The following is a 20,357-nucleotide window of genomic DNA, read 5'->3' on the forward strand; positions in this document are numbered from 1 at the left end:
GGTGCAAAGCAAGGCCATCCTACTGCTTTCCTCCTGGCCAGAGGCAGGCCAGTGGTTGTGTTGTCTTTGACAGCCTGCCCGACCCATGCTCCGAACCCCTGGCTTCTTCAAACCTTACGCGGGAGAACTAAGGGGGTGGGGGGCTCGTGGAGTGAAAGTGGTCCACCCATGGCTTCTCAGAACGTTGGGCTAGCCTGTAGCTTGTAAATTTCCCTTTGCCCACCTTCATCCCCCCCACCCCATCCCTGACTTCATTCATGCCACAAATATCTCCTAAGCAGCTACGATGTGCCAAGAGGATGCTAGGTGCCGCAGAAACAGCAATATTCAGGTGGACGAGGGCCCTGCGCTCGTGAACCATGAGCAGGGTGAGCATATGATGAACACACTAATAAAGAAGTCACGTTGTGTCGTGTTTTGTTGGGGTAGAAGGTCTTCTGGCATCTGTTCTCTCCCCCACCCCACCCCTGTGTCATCCAGAGAGCACTGCCATATTGCATCACCCCGGGATCTGTGGAGTTGTGCAGTGCGCAACCTGGGCCACTGTGCATGGTGGCCCTGTGCCAGGGCCCCCGACTCACAGAGACCAGGAGGCTGATAAACAAAGCCTCCTAAGGCCTGGGTATCTTTCCAATCCTCCCTTCCTAGAAATTTCTGCATAATGGAAGAAGCCCCTAGGCAGGGCAATGCTTTTTCTCCAACGGCCTGGTTGGATTGCCGGGAGACAGAACCAGAAAGTAGCAGCAGCAACTGTGTGCCAAGCACTGTGTCCGGTGTTTCCAGGCATCATTTCATTTCCTGTTCGGAGCAGCCCTGATTTCCAGTGAGGACACCAAGGCTCAGAGAGGCGGGAGAGCGTCCCAAAGCAGGTCAATGTCAGACCCCAGAGCACCTGGGCTTTGCCGACCTTGGAGTAAACAGGCCCTTGAACTGTAAAGGGGGCGCCCCCTCCCCATTTGGAAGAGCCACAGGTGGCAGCCCCCAATTTGTTCCCTGCCCATTAACAGCCCCGACCTCTGAACCACACTGGGCGTCAAGGAATTAGAGCAGAGATATGCCACCTTTTGGGAGCTGACACCCCTCTTCTTATTTAATTCCTCCCCGCCTCCCTCAGCCTCTCCAAGTGTCAGTTGGCAAGCATCTGTCCCGTAAATCAAAGCACTCCCGACTTGCTGGGTGTGACAGGTCTCCGAGAATTTCATGGAGCCCTTTGGAGGAAGCATCGTTGTGAACCACGAAAGCATTTGACAAAGTTAAAAGTGGCCCGGAGAGCCCGGCTCTGGAGGAGCTCAGAGCCTCGGGCAGGCGCAGACTCCATCCAGGAAGGGCAGCTCCTCTGACCCTCTAAGGAAACCTGGGGAAGGTTCCGGCTGGTGGGGCCAGAGCAGCAAGGCCATTGTGCTGGAGCCCAGGGATCGTTTGAGAGGAAGGTGACACTTGGGGACGTGTAAGACAGCGCCGTCTGCACACCTTTGACCACTGAAGCCGCACGGACGTCCCCGCGTGTGGTCACTCACTGTCGACGGATCGGAGTCACTCGACCACGCCCCAGGGACCCTTTGTCTGCCGGCCCGAGGGAACATCTCATGAACAGCCGATGCAATAGTTTCTGTGTTGCGATTACAGAGAAGACCCATTTCCAGTGTAGAAAACGTAGGGAAAGCAGAGACAAATGCAGATAGAAATAAAATGGTGCATTATTTCTTTTAATGTACCTCGATGCATGCTTTCGTTCTTTTTTTCTTTTCCCCTCCGGCTTTTACAGAAGCAGAACGTTACTCTGCGTCCAGCCGATGTCTTGCTTTGAGCGCTCCGCATCCCACGGTGACGATTTCAGCTGGGGGCTCCCTCGCTCACCTAACTGCTTCCTTAGCATTGAGCAAGTAGCTTTCCCCACTGTTTCAGACTCACTGTTTCTCTCCCCAGGCCTCGCCTGCTATGGGAAGCCCAGGCCCAGCTTCCAGTCGTGGGGTTTGGCCTGGTGGGACTACGCCAGCAGTGTGCTGGGGCCAAGGGTGGAGGGGGTCTGGGGAGGCCAGAGGGAAGCCAGGTCAATGAGCCCATCGGCCCCCAGGGTGCCTGGAGGGGAGCCCCTTAGTGAACTAGTGTCGAGAATCATCGCTGGCCCTCCGCCGGGACGATCAGCCCCCAGTCTTGGGGGCGTCTCTGCTGGCTCTCTCCATGTCTTCTCCAGCAGACCCCCTTGACCAACCCCCCGTGCACGCACACAGGCGTGTGTGCCCCCTGTCTCTGCTGGAGGACACTCTGAGACCAGCCACCCACTACCTGTCTCTCGGGGCAAAGGAGGAGCCGTCTCGGTTGGGGGTCATTGTGCTGTAGTGGGAAAGTTGGGACAGCATTGACCAAGGGGCCTGCTGATGGGGGGCTGAATGGTGTCCCCCAAGGGAATGTCCAGCTGGAAGCTGTGGATGTGAACTTACTTAGAAAAAGGGTCTTTGCAGGTGCAATTGAAGATCTTGAAATGAGATCATCCTGGATTATCCAGATGGGCCCTAAACCCAGGGACAAGTGTCCTTACAGGAGAGAGGCAGAGGGACATTCGAGACAGAGAAGAGAGGAGACAGAAGCCACGTGAGGGCAGAGGCAGAGGCCGGAGAAAGGCGGCCACGGGCCCAGCGATGCCTGGAGCCCCCAAAGCTAGAAGGGGTAGGAAGCACCCTCCCTCAGACTCTCGGGAAGGAACCAGCCCTGTTCACATCTGGATCTGGGGCTTCTGGCCCCCAGACGGTGGGAGAACAGACTTGTGTGTGTAAGCCGCCCACTTTGTGGTCGTTTGTTACGGGCGCCCCAGGACACTGATGCGGAGTCCCGGGCTGCTGCTTGGAAGCGGCGTGGCCCTGGCAGGGGTACCCGTGTCCTCGAGTAAGGGTGACGACCCGGGGTCTCGGTAGAGCCTGGCACGGCAGAGGTGCCTGGAAATGGCCGTTGGGGGCCGCAGCGACTTGTAGTCCAAGAGGACGGGAGGCCAAGGGCCACCCCTCGGAAACATCGCGTGTGACCTGGTAGGAGGCGGGCTGCCGCTTAGCAGTATCCAGGTCCAGAGAAGCCCTGGACGGGGCTTTGGAAAAAGACCCCTTCTTGTCGCTGCCTAAGTGCAGCAAAAGGTCGGGATTGGGGCCGACAAGACCAGCCCTCCAGACGTGCCCAGTGCCTGCACCCCAGCCCTCGTGGCCCGGCCCGCCCGGGGGCCCTGGGAGCCACCAGCAGCCCCTCCGTTCTCATGCATCCACTGCAGCTGAGTCTTGTCCCATTTCCTAGATGGGGAAACCAGGCCCAGTGCTGGTCCCCAGCACTCAGCGGGAGCCTTTGGAAGGAATCTCCAACCCCCTTGATCTGTGGTATGTGCAGCCAGAAACCCTAGCCAGAACTGAGCTGGGAGCATCTGTCTAAATGCCTCAAAACAGAAATACCTCTGGTCTCTGCTGACCTGCCAGAAAGGCAGGGCTGGAGGCCCGGGAGCTGAGGACGCCGCTCTCATCCGTCCTTCTCCTCACCCGCCTCCCTCTCTCCTCTTTCACTTCACAGACGTTTATCAGGCCCGGTACATGCCAGGGCCATGCTGGGCCCTGGGGGTACGGTACTGACCAAGATCTCCACAGCCCCGCCATGGAGCTTATAGACGCTGGACAGAGGGAAATACGGAAGCGATGGCAGAAACCATCGTTTGATGACGATTATGGTAAGTTCTGTAAAGGAGGCAAGGGTCCCTTCTGAGCTTCATTTCCTCAGCTGTGAATGGGGACAGCACCCTCAGGGCTGCCATGGCCAGAGGCACAGGCCACAGGCACACGCCCACACGAGCACACGCACACGCATACAGGTATGCACACGCTCACACACGAGCACGCACACTCATACACACACACACGTGTGCACGTCCACGGGTACACACATGCACGCATGCAGTGTCTGACCCAGAGCTGGCGCTCCGCTCCACGGTGACTACCAGCTGTAATAAACGGTGCAGAATGCTCTGGAACGCTCGGCCCAAGTTGGACTTCTCACCATCTTCTGATTCCTAAAACGGCTGTTCCCTGTGCCCTGGACTTGGGTGTGCTTCTCAGGTAACCCTTCAAAGAGGAGGCTGACACCCCCATATGGAACGAGACCCAGCCCCCAAGTTCGTAAACATGATCTCCCACTTTTAAAAATGGCATTGCTTGTGACCGAAAGGAAGCTACCGATTGAAGAGAGAACTGAGCCACTGTCTACTGGCAGGGAGGGGGTGGGGAAGAGCTTCTGCGGGACTGGAGAGCTTTTGGGGTCATTCCCTAGGGAACGGCTGCCTCGGAAAATATATCCTGTGACATCAGGGAGACAACGTGACTCCCGTTTATCCAGGAGACACGCCCCTGGAAGGCCCAAAATAGCCCGACTTCTCTACACCCTACTTGGTGCTGCGCTGTGGCACCGTGGGTCGGCCCCACGGCCTCCCGGGCCTCAGTTTCCTGCGCTAGAAAATGTGGGGATGACAGCGATTTTGATGAACCCACGGTGCTCTCACTGTGCTTCAGCAGGAACAAATCTGGGAACCTGGTTTGGGGCTGGATATCCCTCCCGATGCACCAGCCACTGGCTCTACAATAAGCCACGAGTCGGTACCAGGCAGGTGCGTAGGGCTTTCTCCTCTATTTTTTTTTTTTTTGCATTTTATTTAATTTATTTTTTATACAGCAGGTTCTTATTAGTTATCTATTTTATACATATTAGTGTATATATGTCTATTTTTTATTTTGAGAAATTCCAAACCTCCAGAGAACTTTCCAGAACAGCACAAGAAACCCCCATACTCCCTTCCCCCGTATCACCAACATTTGCCACATTTGCATCCTTACTCTCTCCTACATATGCGTTTTTCTGAACCATTTGAAAGTTGTGGATATGACAGTTTTATTTCTAAATACTTCACAAGCAAGGACATTTTCTACAGAACCACGAGACAAGGAGAAACCCAGGAAATGTAACCACCACAGACTGTTAACCAGCAGACAGTCTCATTTACATTTCTCCAAGGGTCCCGGTAATGCCCTTTATAGCAGTTTACTTTCTCTTGACACTTTTTTTTAAGATTAAAATTTTTTTTTTATTTCTAAAAAACTTTTATTTTTCTATTGGAGTATAGTTGACTTGTAACGTTGTGTTAGCTTCAGGTGTACAGCAAAGTGATTTATTTATTTATTTATTTTTTGGCGGTACGCGGGCCTCTCACTGCTGTGGCCTCTCCCGTTGCGGAGCACAGGCTACGGACGCGCAGGCTCAGCGGCCATGGCTCACGGGACCAGCCGCTCCGCAGCACGTGGGATCTTCTTAGACTGGGGCACGAACCCGTGTCCCCTGCATCGGCAGGCGGACTCTCAACCACTGCGCCACCAGGGAAGCCCAAAGTGATTTATTTATACATATACATATATCCATTCTTTTTCAGATTCTTTTCCCATGTAGCTTATTACAGAGTATTGAGTAGAGCTCCCTGTGCTATGCAGTAGGTCCTTGACGATTATCTGTTTTATCAATGTATATAGTAGTGTGTATCTATCAATCCCAAACTCCTAATTTATACTCCCCCCTTTCCCCTTTGGTAGCCATCAGTTTGCTTTCTAAGACTGTGCGTCTTTTGTAAATAAGTTCATTTGTATCTTTTTATTTTTTTGGCTGTGTGGCACAGCTCGCAGGATTTTAGTTCCCTGATCAGGGATTGAACCCGGGCCCCGGAATTGAAAGCACCGAGCCCTAACCCCTGGACCGCCAGGGAATTCCCTCATTTGTATCATTTTTTTAGATTCTAGGTATCAGTGATATCATATGGTATTTGTCTTTCTCTTTCTGACTTACTTTGCTTAGTATGATAATCTCTAGTCCATCCATGTTGCTGCAAATGGCATGATTTCATTTTTCATGGCCGAGTAATATTCCATTGTGTATATATACTATATATCACATCTTTATCCATTCATCTGTTGATGGACACTTAGGTTGCTTCCATGTCCTGGCTATTGTAAATAGTGCTGCTATGAACATTGGGGTGCATGTATCTTTTCGAAGTATGGTTTTCTCTGGGTATATGATTGGGCAGGTGTTTTTAATAAGGGACTTTCAGAGTGTAGGGGGGTTTCTGTTTCAAAAGACTTTATCACAAATCCAATGTTGCACTGGACTGTGTGTGTGCGCGTGTGTGTGTGTTTTGGAACAGAAGGAATATCGTTACATAGAGTGTGTTCCTGTCCCCTCCCTGCTGCCCACAGGCTGGATGTCTTTGGGCCCATCCTCTCCCCTCCCTGGTTCTTATTTTGTTCATTTAGGGATGAGGGGCTTCTAGGAAATCATCTTTGCAGGTCCTGTCCAGCCCCAGAACTCTGAGCCCATCCATTTCAAATGAGCTGGAACAGTGCGTTCAATGTCCATAGAAGCTTAGCCTCGGGGAACACCTACCTGTCCTTCCTGATGGTCTCTGCCTGGGCCAGGTGGGAGGAGACCAGGTTTGTGAGTTGCAGTTCCCCTCAGCTCCATTTTTCAAATCGCCTTTTTGGAAGCTGGCTGCAAAACCGCAGGACTGCTTCAGGCCCTATTCTGGTTCCGGGGGGCAGCCTGAGCCTTTGGTTAATTCTTCTACCTGATTGGAAATTAGAGTGACACGCGCCTGTCGAAACACCGCCCCTGAGCCCTGCTCCCTGGGTGACCTCATTCGTTCCTTTCCTGGAAGCTGCTCGCCATTCCCTTATGCATCAGCGGGTCTTTACTGCCAGCCTGGCTTTGAGCCTCAGTCTCTCATCTGTCAAATGGGTCAACAGCTGGCTCTCAGTGCTGCTGCAGGAATTCTGTGTGATAACGGCCTTGACTGCAGACCAGAGACAAGGTCTTACACGCGAGCTGAGGCAAAGGAACCGGATCTGATCGTGGGTGAAAGTCGCTGCCCCCCCAATGCTGGTAGGTTTCTCTCTCTATCAACTTCACTCCAAGAGGAATTCCAGCATTCCGAGGGTCACGATGAAAATGACAGCGGGCATCTCAGAGTCCAGCAGTGCTCCCTGAAGTGTAATTACGGTACAGGGGGCTATCCTGTTCCAGACTTCTGGGGAAGTTCTCATTTACGCTACCTGGCTGGCCCAAAGCCTCCTGCAACTGAAATGCCAACCACACCCGTGCGGGGCCTCCCTGCCTGCATCTCTGGACGCCTCAAGTACATCCCCCAGCTGCGGGGGAGGAGCCCTGCCTCTGGGGAACCATAGGGCAGGAAGAGGCTCTACCACATGAGGTCTGACCCATCAGAAGTGCTCAGAAAGGTTGGCAGATCAACAAAAAAATCAGTACGGTGATGAAAGCCAGGGAAGGGTGTAAGGAAGGATGGATGGAATGAACAAGGAAAGGAGAGACAAACTGTCAAACCCAGTGAATTCGCGGCCACATCAACACCTCCTGGTTCCTTTAAATGATTCACACAGTATTTCTTGACCATCAACTACATGTCAGGATCTGCACGAGGCGCTGAGGGCTCGGCTGTCAACTGTGCAGACGCATCCGCCACCTCCGCGGAGATGCGTCCAGGAGGAGGCAGATGACAGAGCAATAATGGCACCAAGAAACAACAGCCAGGTGTGACTGAACCAGGGCTGCTCTGAAGCCGGGGGGGAGGAATTTCTCTTGCTGTATTACAGGGAATCAACCCAGGGGCTCAGATGACCACTCTAGGAAAATACCCAGGCGGGTGATGGGGCTGAGAAGTCGGAAGGCAGGGTCCTGGCCCGGCTGAGCCTCTGAATTTGGGCGGGCCTCTCAACTTTCTGAGAGAGTCTGTTTTGGTTTTCCCTTCTTTCCTTCTTCTTCTTCTTTTTTTTTAAATAGAGTGCAATAATTAAGAGTTTTATGACTTGAATTCAGACAGAACTGGATTCAAACCCCAATTCTGCTTTTATTAGCTTCGTGCCTCTGGTCAGAGTACAGTTTCTGAGCCTCACTTTCCACATCTTTAAAATGGGCGCTGGGACTTCCCTGGCAGTCCACTGGTTAAGACTCCGCACTTGCGCTGCAGGGGGAATGGGTATGATCCCTGGTCAGGGAGCTAAGATCCCCCATGCCCCAAGGCACAGCCAAATAAATAAATAAAAATAAAATAAAATAAAATGGGTGCTGTGTATTCACAAGCGCCAAGACATGGAAGCAACGTAAGTGTCAATTGACAGATAAATGGGTAAAGAAGATGTGAGATATATATATATATATATATATATATATATATATATATATATATATATATATATGTACACACACAATGGAATGTTACTCAGCCATAAAAAGAATGAAATAATGCCATTTGCAGCAACATGGATGGACCTAGAGATGATCATACTAAGTGAAGTAAGTCAGAAAGAGAAAGACAAATATCATATGATATCACTTATATGTGGAATCTAAAAAAAATGATACAAATGAATTTGTTAACCAAACAGAAACAGACTTACAGGCATAGGAAACAAACTTATGGTTAGTTTGGGGAGGGGGTGGGAGGTAGGGATAAAGTAGGAGTTTGGGATTAACATATACACACTACTATATATGAAATAGATAAATCAATAAGGACCTACTGCATAGCACAGGGAACTCTATTCCATACTCTGTAATAACCTATATGGGAAAAGAATCTGAAAAAGAATGGATATATGTATAACTGAATCACTTTGCTGTATACCTGAAACTCACACAACACTGTAAATCAACTACCCTTCAAGAAAAATATAATCGGTGCTGTGAAAATTAAATGTAAAAACATAAAGTGCCTAGCACACTTCTTGGCACGTACTAAGGGCTTAACAAGTGTCAGCCATCCCCATGCCCATGCCCATGCCCATCATCATCATCATGACCAGCACAGCGCCTGCTATATAACAGGCATACAGCAAAGTGAGCCCACTTTGTGTATCAAGTTCGAAGAATCGTCAATTGGTGGAGGCTGGGTTGGCAATCACAGGTCTGGGGTCCTAGTACTTTCCAATTTCAATATTTTCATTTTATCTGAAAGACATCACTACCAGCACAGTTAATGTTTTCTCATCAAGCTACTTTTTGCTTTCTTTTGCTGGGTCACGTTTACGCCGTTGCTGCATTCTTACATCGCTACACTGATGGGTCCAAATCTTTTCCGTTGGAACATATTTCTGTTTTGATGATGGAGGCAGTGAGAAAACAGAATTCATGGGCAGGAATCAATCCCAGGAAAAACGTGCCAGCTCCCATCATCACAAATGACAAAAGTCAGGCAAAACAAGACCCAGGCCCCACCCGGGGGTGGGGGTGGGGGAGGAGCTGGCCACCTTGAGGGGGGGGTCTCAGGCCCTGGGGGGGGGGTTGGTGGGGTGAGTGTCTGAATCAACAGCAAGAGAGGCTGCCAGTCCCGGCTGCTGTGCCACCTGGGTGATGGCTGGTGGTGGCCGTGACTTAAACACCGTGTCAGACTCGCCCGATGATGTCTGGAGGAAGCTGTACCTCCCTCAGCGTAGACAGGACAGGGTAGTTCCCGAATTCCAGGAGAACGCCGCTCCAGCCTGCCCTGATCTAGCGGCCTCACGCTGACGGAACGCACATGGGAAGAGAGACCACGGGCCCAGTAATTCCCCTTCCGAGAGTGGGCAGGTGTGAGATGTGCCTCCACAGATGTCCTCCCCTGGTTGACGTGGACTCTGGGAAATTGGAAACAAGATAAATATACAGCAACGGGGGACAGACTGCACACCCCACGGTACACCACTCAGACCTGCTGGCACCTAGAGAGGCCGCCTGCAGGATATTTAATGCCACGGGAAATGTTTAGAGTAGGTGGGGCAACAGAAGGATACAATTCAAATACTTAAAAAAAATATATGAACACACTTTCAAAAATCTGAGGAGGAAATTCACCCAAATAGAAACAGTGACTCCTAATGCAGTCATGATGTTACAGGTTTCAGAATTGTCCTTTGTGCTCTCCTGTATTTTCCAAATTTTCAACCAGGAACAAGGATGACGTTTGCACTGAAAATGTTCAAAATCAACTTTACTGAGGCATAATTTACAATCAAATGCCGCCTAATTTCAAGGGCACCGTTCAAGGAGTTTGGACAAATGTCATTGCCTGTTATTATTCACAGCAATCAAGAAAAAGAACATTCCCACCATCCCAGAAAGCATCCTCTGGGCCTTTCCAGGAGATCCCCACCCCCTCTCCCGCCTTGGGCAACCACCGGCCAGGATTTGTCACCGTAGGTTAGACTGGTCTTTTCTTTAATGTTACCATTACATTTTTTTTTGGATTTTTTAAATAATATTTTTATTTCAATTCTTCAGTACCATTACATTTTAAAATAAATAATAGGGACTCCCCTGGTGGTGCAATGGTTAAGAATCCACCTGCCAATGCAGGGGACACGGGTTCGATCCCTGGTCGGGGAAGATCTAAGCCCCTGCGCCAGAACTACCGAGCCCGTGAGCCACAACTACCGAGCCCATGTGCCACAATTCCTGAAGCCCGTGCACCTAGAGCCTGTGCTCCACAACAAGAGAAGCCACCACGATGATCAGCCCACGCACCGCAACGAAGAGCAGCCCCCGCTCGCCGCAACTAGAGAAAGCCCACGCGCATCAGCGAAGACCCAACACAGTCCCCCAAAATAATTAATTAATTTAAAAATAAAATAAATTAAGTAATAAATGTAGCAAATATAGCCCGTCTGTTATACACCTACATTTGCCAGGCGGTCTCTGTGTAAATACGGATCCCGTGTTTGATAGAGATATCTTTTATCTCTAATGTGAGTTAATTCTCACATGAACTCTTTTGGAGTTTAAAAACTTTCCTTTTTCTGTTTCACAAATAAGGAAGCTGAGGCTCAGAGAAGACTTCTCTTTTCTAGGCTGGCAGGATGCCCTGTTTTTAGAACAATGATCCTTATAGGGGGAAAAAAGGGCTTTGGTGAAGCAGAACGCTTTGGGGAAAAGGATGCATGTTCTAGTAGATTCCAGCAAAAATATGAGGCTGAGACTCAGGTGCCCCCCTCCCACCCCGAGTTCCAGTCTCGGCGAGGCCAAGAACCGGTTGTGCGGCTTGTCCCCCGCCCCTGCCACCCGCATCCAAGTCTTCACCATCCTTTCTGTCCCCAAAGTTCCTATTTTTTTCTGATGAAGATTTTTACCAACACCCAGAAGTTTCTGTAATTACAAAGTACTTCTCAACTCAGGGGCGGGGGCGGGGGATTTGGGATGGGCCCAGAGAATTGCTTGTGTATTTAAGAAGGCACTTTTGACATTGTAACGTAAATTTCTAACTGTAAAGTGAAAAGAAAAGGGATTACTTCCACAATGCTAAGCCTGGAAGTCAAGCTAAAGAGATTTTCTTAGCTGTTGGGATGTGGGTTTAGAAACAATGGAAACTGACCACGATCAGAAGAACGACACCAACAAGCTCAGATGCAGGAGGGAGAGCCCAGGAGAAGGGTTTAGGGCAGTTAAAAAAGATCCCAGCTAACATCAGACCCAGAACAAAGCCGCCACGCCAAGCCCTGCTGGCCATCTGGGCCTGAGACCCCTGGGGCCCTGCGTGGGCCGAGAGAGTGTGGGGATGATTGGACCTTGCTTGCATTGCCCGCTCGACTCACCAGGGTGAGTCAGATGGCTCAGCCACCTGGACCAAATCAAGTGCAGCCCGAACGCTGGAAATCAGCCCCACCCAGCACACTGGGGGTTGCAGGGGTCGGGGTCTGCCTTGAGCAGCTCGGGAGCTGGCTGGTCCTCACCTCCGGGGCCATCACCGCTCTCACCTGGAGAGCCCCACCGTTAGCGGCAGCGCCCCCTGCTGGCAACCGTCGCCTCTCCTCGGCCCTTTTTGGCTTCCTGCCACCACACGGACCCAGGGTACCAGCGAACCAGCCCAGACTCTGCGCCCCACCGCCTGGGTGCAAACCCTGGCTGGAGGTCTGGCCGAGTCTAGGCTGGTTAACAGATTAACCACCGAAACTCGCAGACCATTGCTCTGACCATGAAATGTCACGTACACAGCAGCTCCCCAGGCGATGGCTGTCCGTCTCCATGAACTAGATCCCGGGCACTATCTGTCCACTCTCCCGTACGACCCAGGACAAGGCTGAAAGCAGGCAGGAGGAGGCAAGAGGCCCAGCAGGCTCATGAGCTGTCTAGGGAGCAGCGGGGCGTGATCTGTGCTGCAGAGGGTCTGACGCTGGGACCCGCGCCCCTGCTAGGAGGCCACACTGTCTCCCTGAAATGCAGCTTGGCCTAGATTTACAAGTCCGATGGCCCGGGTTCAAATTCCAGGTTCACCACTTACAGGCTGTGCAGCCTTGGGTCACTGTGACACTTTTCTGGGGCCCCCTCTCTGTTCAGTGGGGGAGGGCAGAATACCGTGGGGGGAGAGCACCCATCACACGCTGAGAACAGGGCCTGGGCGTCGGAAGCTGCCTCTTTCCCAGCTTCCTGAGCTCCTGGCTCACGGTGGCCTCTCTTTTCCCACCATGGCCTTAGGAGGGGCAGCGGAGCGGCGCGGGTGGAACCAGAGGCCGCCCCGTCCTCCCCCAGCCCAATTTGGGGCACGGCCCCCAGTACAGCCTCTGTCACCCTCCTCAATGCCCCGCATTTATCCAGGATCTTTAAAATGAAAGCTGCAGGGGAGGGTAATTAAGTTTAATAGGGGCCGCTGTCGATTTAAAGCCACAGGGGGGAAGTAATTAGATTTAACAGAAGCCCGAGGCTTTCTGAACCAAGACACTCAGCGTGGGGGTCCCCGGCCTATAAAGCTTTCGAGATGATGTCTTTTTGTAAAGACTTTCCTGGTGACATTTTCTGCACGCTCCGTCATTAACGCCAGTCACCGACTGGGGTATGAACATGGCCTTTGCTCATTGAAATTCATTAGGCCTGGCATTGCTTTCTCCCTTGTCTCCCCTGTTTGCCCTCCCGTCGCCCCTGAGCTCAGCCAATGTGGCTTTTCCCCAAAACCAGCCTCCTGGGGCCCCTCACCCAGAGTTGGGGGCGGAGGGGTTGGAGGAACAATGAGAAAGAATCAGTGTCGAGCCAAAACCCCCTAGGAGGACCCCTCTTTCTCCCGCCGGGCATTCTCTGGACGCGGTCTCCTTTTTCCGAGTCTCATCAGAACAGCCATCCAGTTTGCGGGAGCCATTGCATTGAGTGGCCCCAATTTCCCCAGCTGGTGCCTGGCCCCCCCCGCCCCCCCCCCCCCCCCCCCCCGCAAACAGCACACCCTGGCACTGCAGAAGCGCTCAGGGACCCAAGGACCGGACCTACGGCAAAAGGCCCCTCAGAAACAAAGGAGCCTCCCTGCGCCGTGCACCCTGGAAAGTCAGTTTCCCAATCCGCAGCTTGCGAGCCCACCCTGCCCCCGAAAGGCGCCTTCACCACGACGACCCTTCCAGGCTCCATCTCCGGGGACTGCAGCGGGCCGAGCCGGGAGGAGGCGGGACGGCGACGGGGCGCAGAGCCAAGCCGGGCCGAATCCGGGGCTGAGGCGCCATCTAGCGCTCGCCCGCGCGACCCCATTGTTCCTCCGAGAGTGGAGGTCGCGCCCGGTCCCCAGTCGGGGGACAATTTGCTGGGGTAAAAGCGGGGAGCGGGGGTGGTCGGTGCGGGCAGGGATCGCAAGAACAGAAAGCCGGAGAACGTGAGAGGGTCTGAGCTGCAGGCAAAATTCTAGTGGACGGCTTCGGCTCTGGAGCTCTGAGGGTTGGGACCGTGGCGGGAGGGAATGGATGTGGACTTTTCGGGGAGAGGACCCCAAAGCCGAGGCGAGGCTTTTCCGACCGGGAGTAAAGGACGGAAAGCTCAGCGCCATCCCCCCCGCCCCCCGATCTTTGATCCCGGGATTCCTGCTCCGCGCCCCTGCTAGCGCCCCGCGACCGGCGCATTCCCCGGGGAGCCCGTGGCCTGGGGGCTGGGCTCCGTTGCCTCCTTGATTTCTTTGCAGAACCAACGTCGCCCAGCCGAGAGCGACCTGGCCGCAGGCCTCGCCCCCGCGCCGCGGGTAGGAGCTCCCCCCAAGTCTCCGGCGAAGCCGGGCCTCCTCCTCCTCCAGATCTGGGCGGCCTGGGCGGGGTCACCCGGGCGGGGCCCAGGGAGAGGCTGAGTCGGGGGCGGGGTGTGAGTGGGTGTGTGTGGGGGGCGGAGGGCTGATGCAATCCCGATAAGAAATGCTCGGTGTCGCGGGTGAGACGCTCTATATAAGGTCGCAGGCCTCGAGCCGCCGCGCCGTCGGAGCTGGAGAGCCGAACGCCCAGGTGCCCGGTGCACACGGCTGCCTCCTGTCTCGAGGGCAGCGGCCACCCCGCCTCCGCACGCTCCGCTCCGCAGGCCCTCCCGGCTGCCGCCCAGCCTCCCGCACCCTCACCGCCCGCTCTGCGCCCAGAGCCCCGAGCCCGAGGGAGGTGCCATGCGGAGCGCTCCGAGCCGGTGCGCCGTGGCCCGCGCCCTGGTCCTGGCCGGCCTCTGGCTGGCTGCAGCCGGGCGCCCCCTAGCCTTCTCGGATGCCGGGCCGCACGTGCACTACGGCTGGGGCGAGTCCGTCCGCCTGCGGCACCTGTACACCGCGGGTCCCCAGGGCCTCTCCAGCTGCTTCCTGCGCATCCACTCAGACGGCGCCGTGGACTGCGCGCCGGTTCAGAGCGCGCACAGTGAGTGCCCGCCGGGTCCCCCACCCGTCACATCCTCCCTTCTTCCCTTTACCTCCTTCGGCTCCCGCGAGCTCCCCACTCCCGGGAACTCCAGGTCTTGGCACTCCGGCGTTCCACTCCCTCCCCGGACCCCCCGACAGCGGGAGGAGCTGGCGGAGGGGGGAATGGGTGCCTGGACCTACTGCACCCACGCGTTACCCTCCCCTTCCCCCCTTCGGCTCCTGCGGACCCCACCACCACTCCCGGGAACCCCAGGTCTTGGCACCTCGGCATTCTACTCCCCGGGCCCCCAGACATCGAGAGGAACTGGGGGATGGGGGGGCACGGGCCCGCGCACCCACCAACCATTTCCACGTGTTGTGGGCCCCGCGGGCTCCGGCTGCAGTTTTCTGCTGTCTTCCCGCCCAGGTTTGATGGAGATCAGGGCAGTCGCTCTGAGTACCGTGGCCATCAAGGGCGAGCGCAGCGTCCTGTACCTCTGCATGGGCGCCGACGGCAAAATGCAAGGGCTGGTAGGTGTCTCCACCCGGCAGGACGCGCTGGGGCGCGGGCCTGCGGGCGAGGGGGGCGCGCTGGATCAGAGACAGGGTTTCCTTGCGTCCTCCGCCGGGGTCCCCATGGAGCTCGGAGGGGAAGGCTGCAAGGGCCGGACTAAGCTAATGTCCGACTTTCTAAATATGGAAGTTTATGGCCGGAGAATGCTTGAGACCCGCCTTTGCATTTCCACTTGAACCAAAAGCGGGTCCAGTCGGACTAAGGAAACCCATTTCTCGGCTCTTTGATGTTAAACGGGGAAAGCCCCCCTCGGGCCTTTTCCGATTCTGCCTGTGCCTGTGTGGTGCTCGGCCCCCCTCCCCCTCTCCCTGCGGTATTTTAAAAGAAGGGGGTGGGGAGGAAAGAAAGAAGGGTATATCCACAACTTGGGTTTTTTTTTTTTTTTTAAGTCAACCTTCAAATAAGTCAGAAGAAAAACCGCACTTGGGATTGAAGAGTTTTTTTACATTGAATTTTTATCCACTAGAAAAACTGATTTTTGCAGCCGCGTTAGGGTAATATTGCAGTGGCCGTGCTCATCCTCTTGTCGGGCTCACCTGAACTGCAAAGGCTTTTTTGGGTGGCGGGAGGCAGGCTGGGAAGGCCCAGGTAACCACAGAGGTCTCAGGGCAGGAAGTGAGCAGATGCCGTGTCTCTGGTCGCCGGAACAAAGGCGGAGAGTTCAAAGGGAGCCCGCGCCCCCGGGCTCGCAGAGGAGGCTGTGTGAGGTCCCGGCCTGGCGCGGGGCCTCAATGCAGCCCCGCTGGGCCGGGGGCTGGGATGGAGGGGCGGAGGGGCAGGGGCCAGGGGGTAGGGAGGGGACCGCTCCTCAAGGGATACCCCACCATCCAGAAAAGATGGGTGCAGATGCCCGCCTTTCCGCAGCGCAAATCTTTTTTGTGTCCCCAAATTTTGTGGTTCTGGTGCCCTTTTATTGTTTATCCATAGATAAATGAACCTGCCTGTTGCAGGCTTTATGGCAGTCCTGCGTGAAAGGACAAGAATGGAGGCAAAGAAAGCTGATACCCAAAGCCACTCCAAACCCGCAGTTGCCACTTCTGTGACGTTTACTTATGGGGGTGGGGTGAGGGCGCCAGTGGAGGGAGCGCCGGCAGGGGCCGATGGGTCTAACCCACCATTCTAGTCCAAACTGGGGGGTGAGGGTCTCCTCACGTAAAAGCCTGTTCTGCCTCTGCATCCCGTGGTCACGATTTAGCAAAACTTGAGGATTTTTTTTTTAAACAAATTCCACATTCTTCTAGAAACTCGAAATCATTTCATTTTCTCTATGGCAAATGAGATGCTAATTTCTCCCAAAGAACCAGCAGAGTGAAGTACCCGCTCCATTTGGTTTTAATTCCCTTGTTTCCCAATTTGCATTTCTCCGGCAGTCTGGTGGCCTTATCCCTGCACGGGTTGCTTCATGAGATGCAGGCCTTATCAGGGCCTTATCTAAGCACAGCGCTCACCCACCTGCAGTTCAGCGACCTTTGTAGGCTTGGGCAGAAATGAGACTGGGTGCCTCCCAGCGTAGTTTATGGCCCAGCCCTCCTGGCTCCCCGCCTTTGGCTGTCCTCTGTGTCCCCAGGACGTAATGAGCCTCTCCAGTTTGGGAGACGACTTGCTCATTCTCTGTTCTGGAACCAGAGACTGCTTTCCGGTCCTTCTGGCCACCCACGGGGTGGCGGCTTCTTCCTGGCCTGGGGGGAGGGGGCTGCCTTTATCTCCCCGATCCTGGCAGGCTGCCTGGAGGGCCCCAGCTACTGAATAAAGGAGCCAGAGGGGCTGAGGTTTCTCTTACCAGGGCACCAGACAAAAAGGCTCAGAACCGCAGTCATTTGGGCCTAAATGGGGAATAGGTTCTTTCATCTGGGCCCCGGATTGGATTACTCCTGATTCTTAATTAAAAGACTGATCCAAAAAGGATAACCTAGCTTAGCAATGTCTCCCAACGTGCCAGTGGAATACAAGGGACTTTTTCATGGCAATAATTATATAGTCAACGTAAGGGGAAGGGAAGCATGTGTGCCTATCGTGGCTGTGATTTTATGGGTGTTGCTCAGAACAAGACTAAGTTTAAACAGTGACATGAGTTAGTGAAAAATATAAAGGATCTATGTAAGGTATATATAGATATTGAGAATATACATAAAACACATGAAGTGTGTGTGGAGAGTTGAAGGTTACAAAGTATAAAGGTATATAAGGTACATATATATGTATAATATATGTTTAGTATATAGGTTTAATGTTATATTTAACATGTATTTAATATGATATAATTTATTAAATATTTACCTATTGGGCTTCCCTGGTGGCGCAGTGGTTGAGAGTCCGCCTGCCGATGCAGGGGACGTGGGTTCGTGCCCCGGTCCGGGAAGATCCCACATACCGCAGAGCGGCTGGGCCCGTGAGCCATGGCCGATGAGCCTGCGCGTCCGGAGCCTGTGCTCCACAACGGGAGAGGCCACAACAGTAAGAGGCCCGCGTACAGCAAAAAAAACAAAAACAAACAAAAAAAAGTTTACCTATTAATACAATGTGATGTAAGTTTAATGAGTATATTAATATAACAAAAAGGTTTCTACTTCGTATATGTTATATAACATTATACTGAATATACATAAGTACCTATATATTTATATATAAAGTATATGTTTAGTATATATGTTTAGTGTTATATTAACATGCGCTTCATATTATATAATTATATTTATATATTAATAAAAGTAATATGGTTAACGAGTATATTAATATAACACATGCTCTATACTTTATATAAGTATATATACATTATACTAAATACATATAAGCATATATATATATAAATATGTGCTTTATACACCTTCATAGTTTATAACCTTTATATAACCTTTAACTCTGTACACACACACGCGCGCGCGCGCGCGCGCACACAGCTCATGGTGTGGACCCAAGTGGCGGTATGTAGCACACACGCTCCCCTGGCTCTGGTCTCTCTACTGCTTCTGCCGGTGTCGCACCTGGTGGGCACCCACTGACGCTCACAAGCTGCCTCTTTGCTCTGCAGAGTCAGTACTCGGCTGAGGACTGTGCCTTTGAGGAGGAAATCCGTCCGGACGGCTACAACGTGTACTGGTCCAAGAAACACCACCTCCCGGTGTCCCTGAGCAGCGCCAGGCAGAGGCAGCTGTTCAAAGGCAGGGGTTTCCTGCCGCTGTCTCACTTCCTTCCCATGCTGTCCACCATCCCCACAGAGCCCGATGAAATCCAGGACCACTTGAAGCCCGATTTGTTTGCTTTGCCCCTGAAAACAGATAGCATGGACCCATTTGGGCTCGCCACCAAACTGGGAGTGGTGAAGAGTCCCAGCTTCTATAAGTAACTAGAGGCTCTGTCCTCTTCCCACCCCCAGCTCCTGGAGACCAGGACCCACGCCTGTGGTGCTGGCGGACTGGGTTTTCTACAAGTAGGATCCTGAGTCCAGGTTCTATTTAGCTTTAGGAAGAAACATTTAGAACTTGTACATAGACAAAAGTTTTACATTGGCTGTGCCAGTTTCTAGTGGATAGACTTGTATGATAAAATTGTAAGCCTTCCATCCTACCCGTCCAGCCGCTACCTACCCCAGCCCCCCAACCCTGCTGGACAAGTCACTGTGCTGCCCTGGTTCTGCTTGAATACCTCCTCTGGTGGGGAGCTCACTACCTTCGGCAGCGTTCTTATGCCAAGCTGGCATTCTCTGCAGTTCTCTCCCATCCTTTCTAGCAGGGGCAGCCAGAGGAAAAGCAGTCATTTTTAACTCATGTACAGGTGATCACCTTGGTGAAACCTCAGGTAAATTTGACTCTACTGCATGTGAAAATTGTTCCAGATCCCAACTCCAAGGAGGCCCACTGGCCCTACTCAAGCCCCTCCGGCTGAGAAGTAACTGGGTGCAGGCCCTGCCCACCAGGCTTCAAGAGCAGGGAGAGCGCAGAGGCCCCCTCCAGCCTGGGTGTAAATCTTGAGAACTCCCTGCTATGGCTGGTTCTGGGATGGGTAATCTCCACGGGACCCCTTTGCAACCTGCCCAGGGCAGATAAGGCAGTCTACCCACCTCCTTCCCTACCCCCTGAGGTGCCAGTCCGCCCGTCCCTGTCACAGCCGCTGGGGTTTCCAGGGAATGGGATCTCTGGTTGTGTGGATTTCACTTGAGGCCCCCTAGAGATGGAACCCCACTGCCCCCCGCCACTCCTCGCTCTCACCTCACTTTGGGGGCTGACTCCCTCCTTACGCGCTGGGATGTTGGCCTGAAAAGGGCAAAACGCTGTCTTCTGGCAGCCGCTTCCCTTTTTCCAGCCCGTGGTCCCTGGTGTGGGGTCATTCTGTGAATTGGGACTTGGCGGCCTCCCACCTTAGGTAAACCCAAACATTTCATCTCAAAGCCAGAAAAAGGAAGATCTGAAAGCCCCCCGCTCTCTCCAGTAACTTGTAAAAGCCACGTGGAGATCAGGTCCTTTCCCCAGCACTTGGTTTCCACTGTGATATTTATGAGTAATTTATTTTGTTTGATATGTACATCTCTTTATTTTCTTACTTTATTTATACCCCCAAATGGTATTTATGTATGTACACGAGGGTTTTTTTCTACATTAAAGCAGACTTTGTATCAAACATTGTTTGGAATATTTGTGGAACTGGGATATTTGGGCGGAAGCCGGGGAGGCGAGGAGGTACTTGCTGTGTGTTTGCTGTGTCTGGGACTCTGATATTTGGGGGCACGTGTTCCTGAATGTTCTAGGGTGATGAGCAGTATCCCCATCCTCTACTCAAAAACACATCAGGGGCTTCCCTGGTGGCGCAGTGGTTGAGAGTCCGCCTGCCGATGCAGGGGACGCGGGTTCGTGCCCCGGTCCGGGAAGATCCCACATGCCGCGGAGCAGCTGGGCCCGTGAGCCATGGCCGCTGGGCCTGCGCGTCCGGAGCCTGTGCTCCGCAACGGGAGAGGCCACAGCAGTGAGAGGCCCGCGTACCGCAAAAAAACAAAACAAAACAAAACAAAACACATCAGTAACCTCCCCTACCCCCCATCGTGACAACCAGAAATGTCCAAAGGTTGCTGTGTGTCCTTGGGGGACAAAATCACCCCTTGATTGGGAACCACTGGCCTACACATACAGG

At 53.2% G+C, this 20,357-nt stretch overlaps 1 protein-coding gene across 1 annotated transcript; it reads left to right on the top strand.

Annotated features, from left to right (window-relative positions):
- The first annotated feature begins 286 nt into the window (after positions 1 to 286).
- On the top strand, positions 287 to 18,579 carry FGF19 (fibroblast growth factor 19). Its single transcript, XM_049713417.1, has 8 exons — positions 287 to 368; positions 1,927 to 2,015; positions 13,254 to 13,356; positions 13,431 to 13,611; positions 13,979 to 14,035; positions 14,362 to 14,681; positions 15,090 to 15,193; positions 18,265 to 18,579. The coding sequence occupies exons 1-8, from the start codon at positions 287 to 289 to the stop codon at positions 18,577 to 18,579; spliced, it is 1,251 nt and encodes a 416-aa protein (XP_049569374.1).
- The last annotated feature ends 1,778 nt before the right edge of the window (positions 18,580 to 20,357 follow it).

The sequence above is a fragment of the Orcinus orca genome, chromosome 8 (genome assembly GCF_937001465.1).
Source record: "Orcinus orca chromosome 8, mOrcOrc1.1, whole genome shotgun sequence".
Taxonomy (NCBI): domain Eukaryota; kingdom Metazoa; phylum Chordata; class Mammalia; order Artiodactyla; family Delphinidae; genus Orcinus; species Orcinus orca.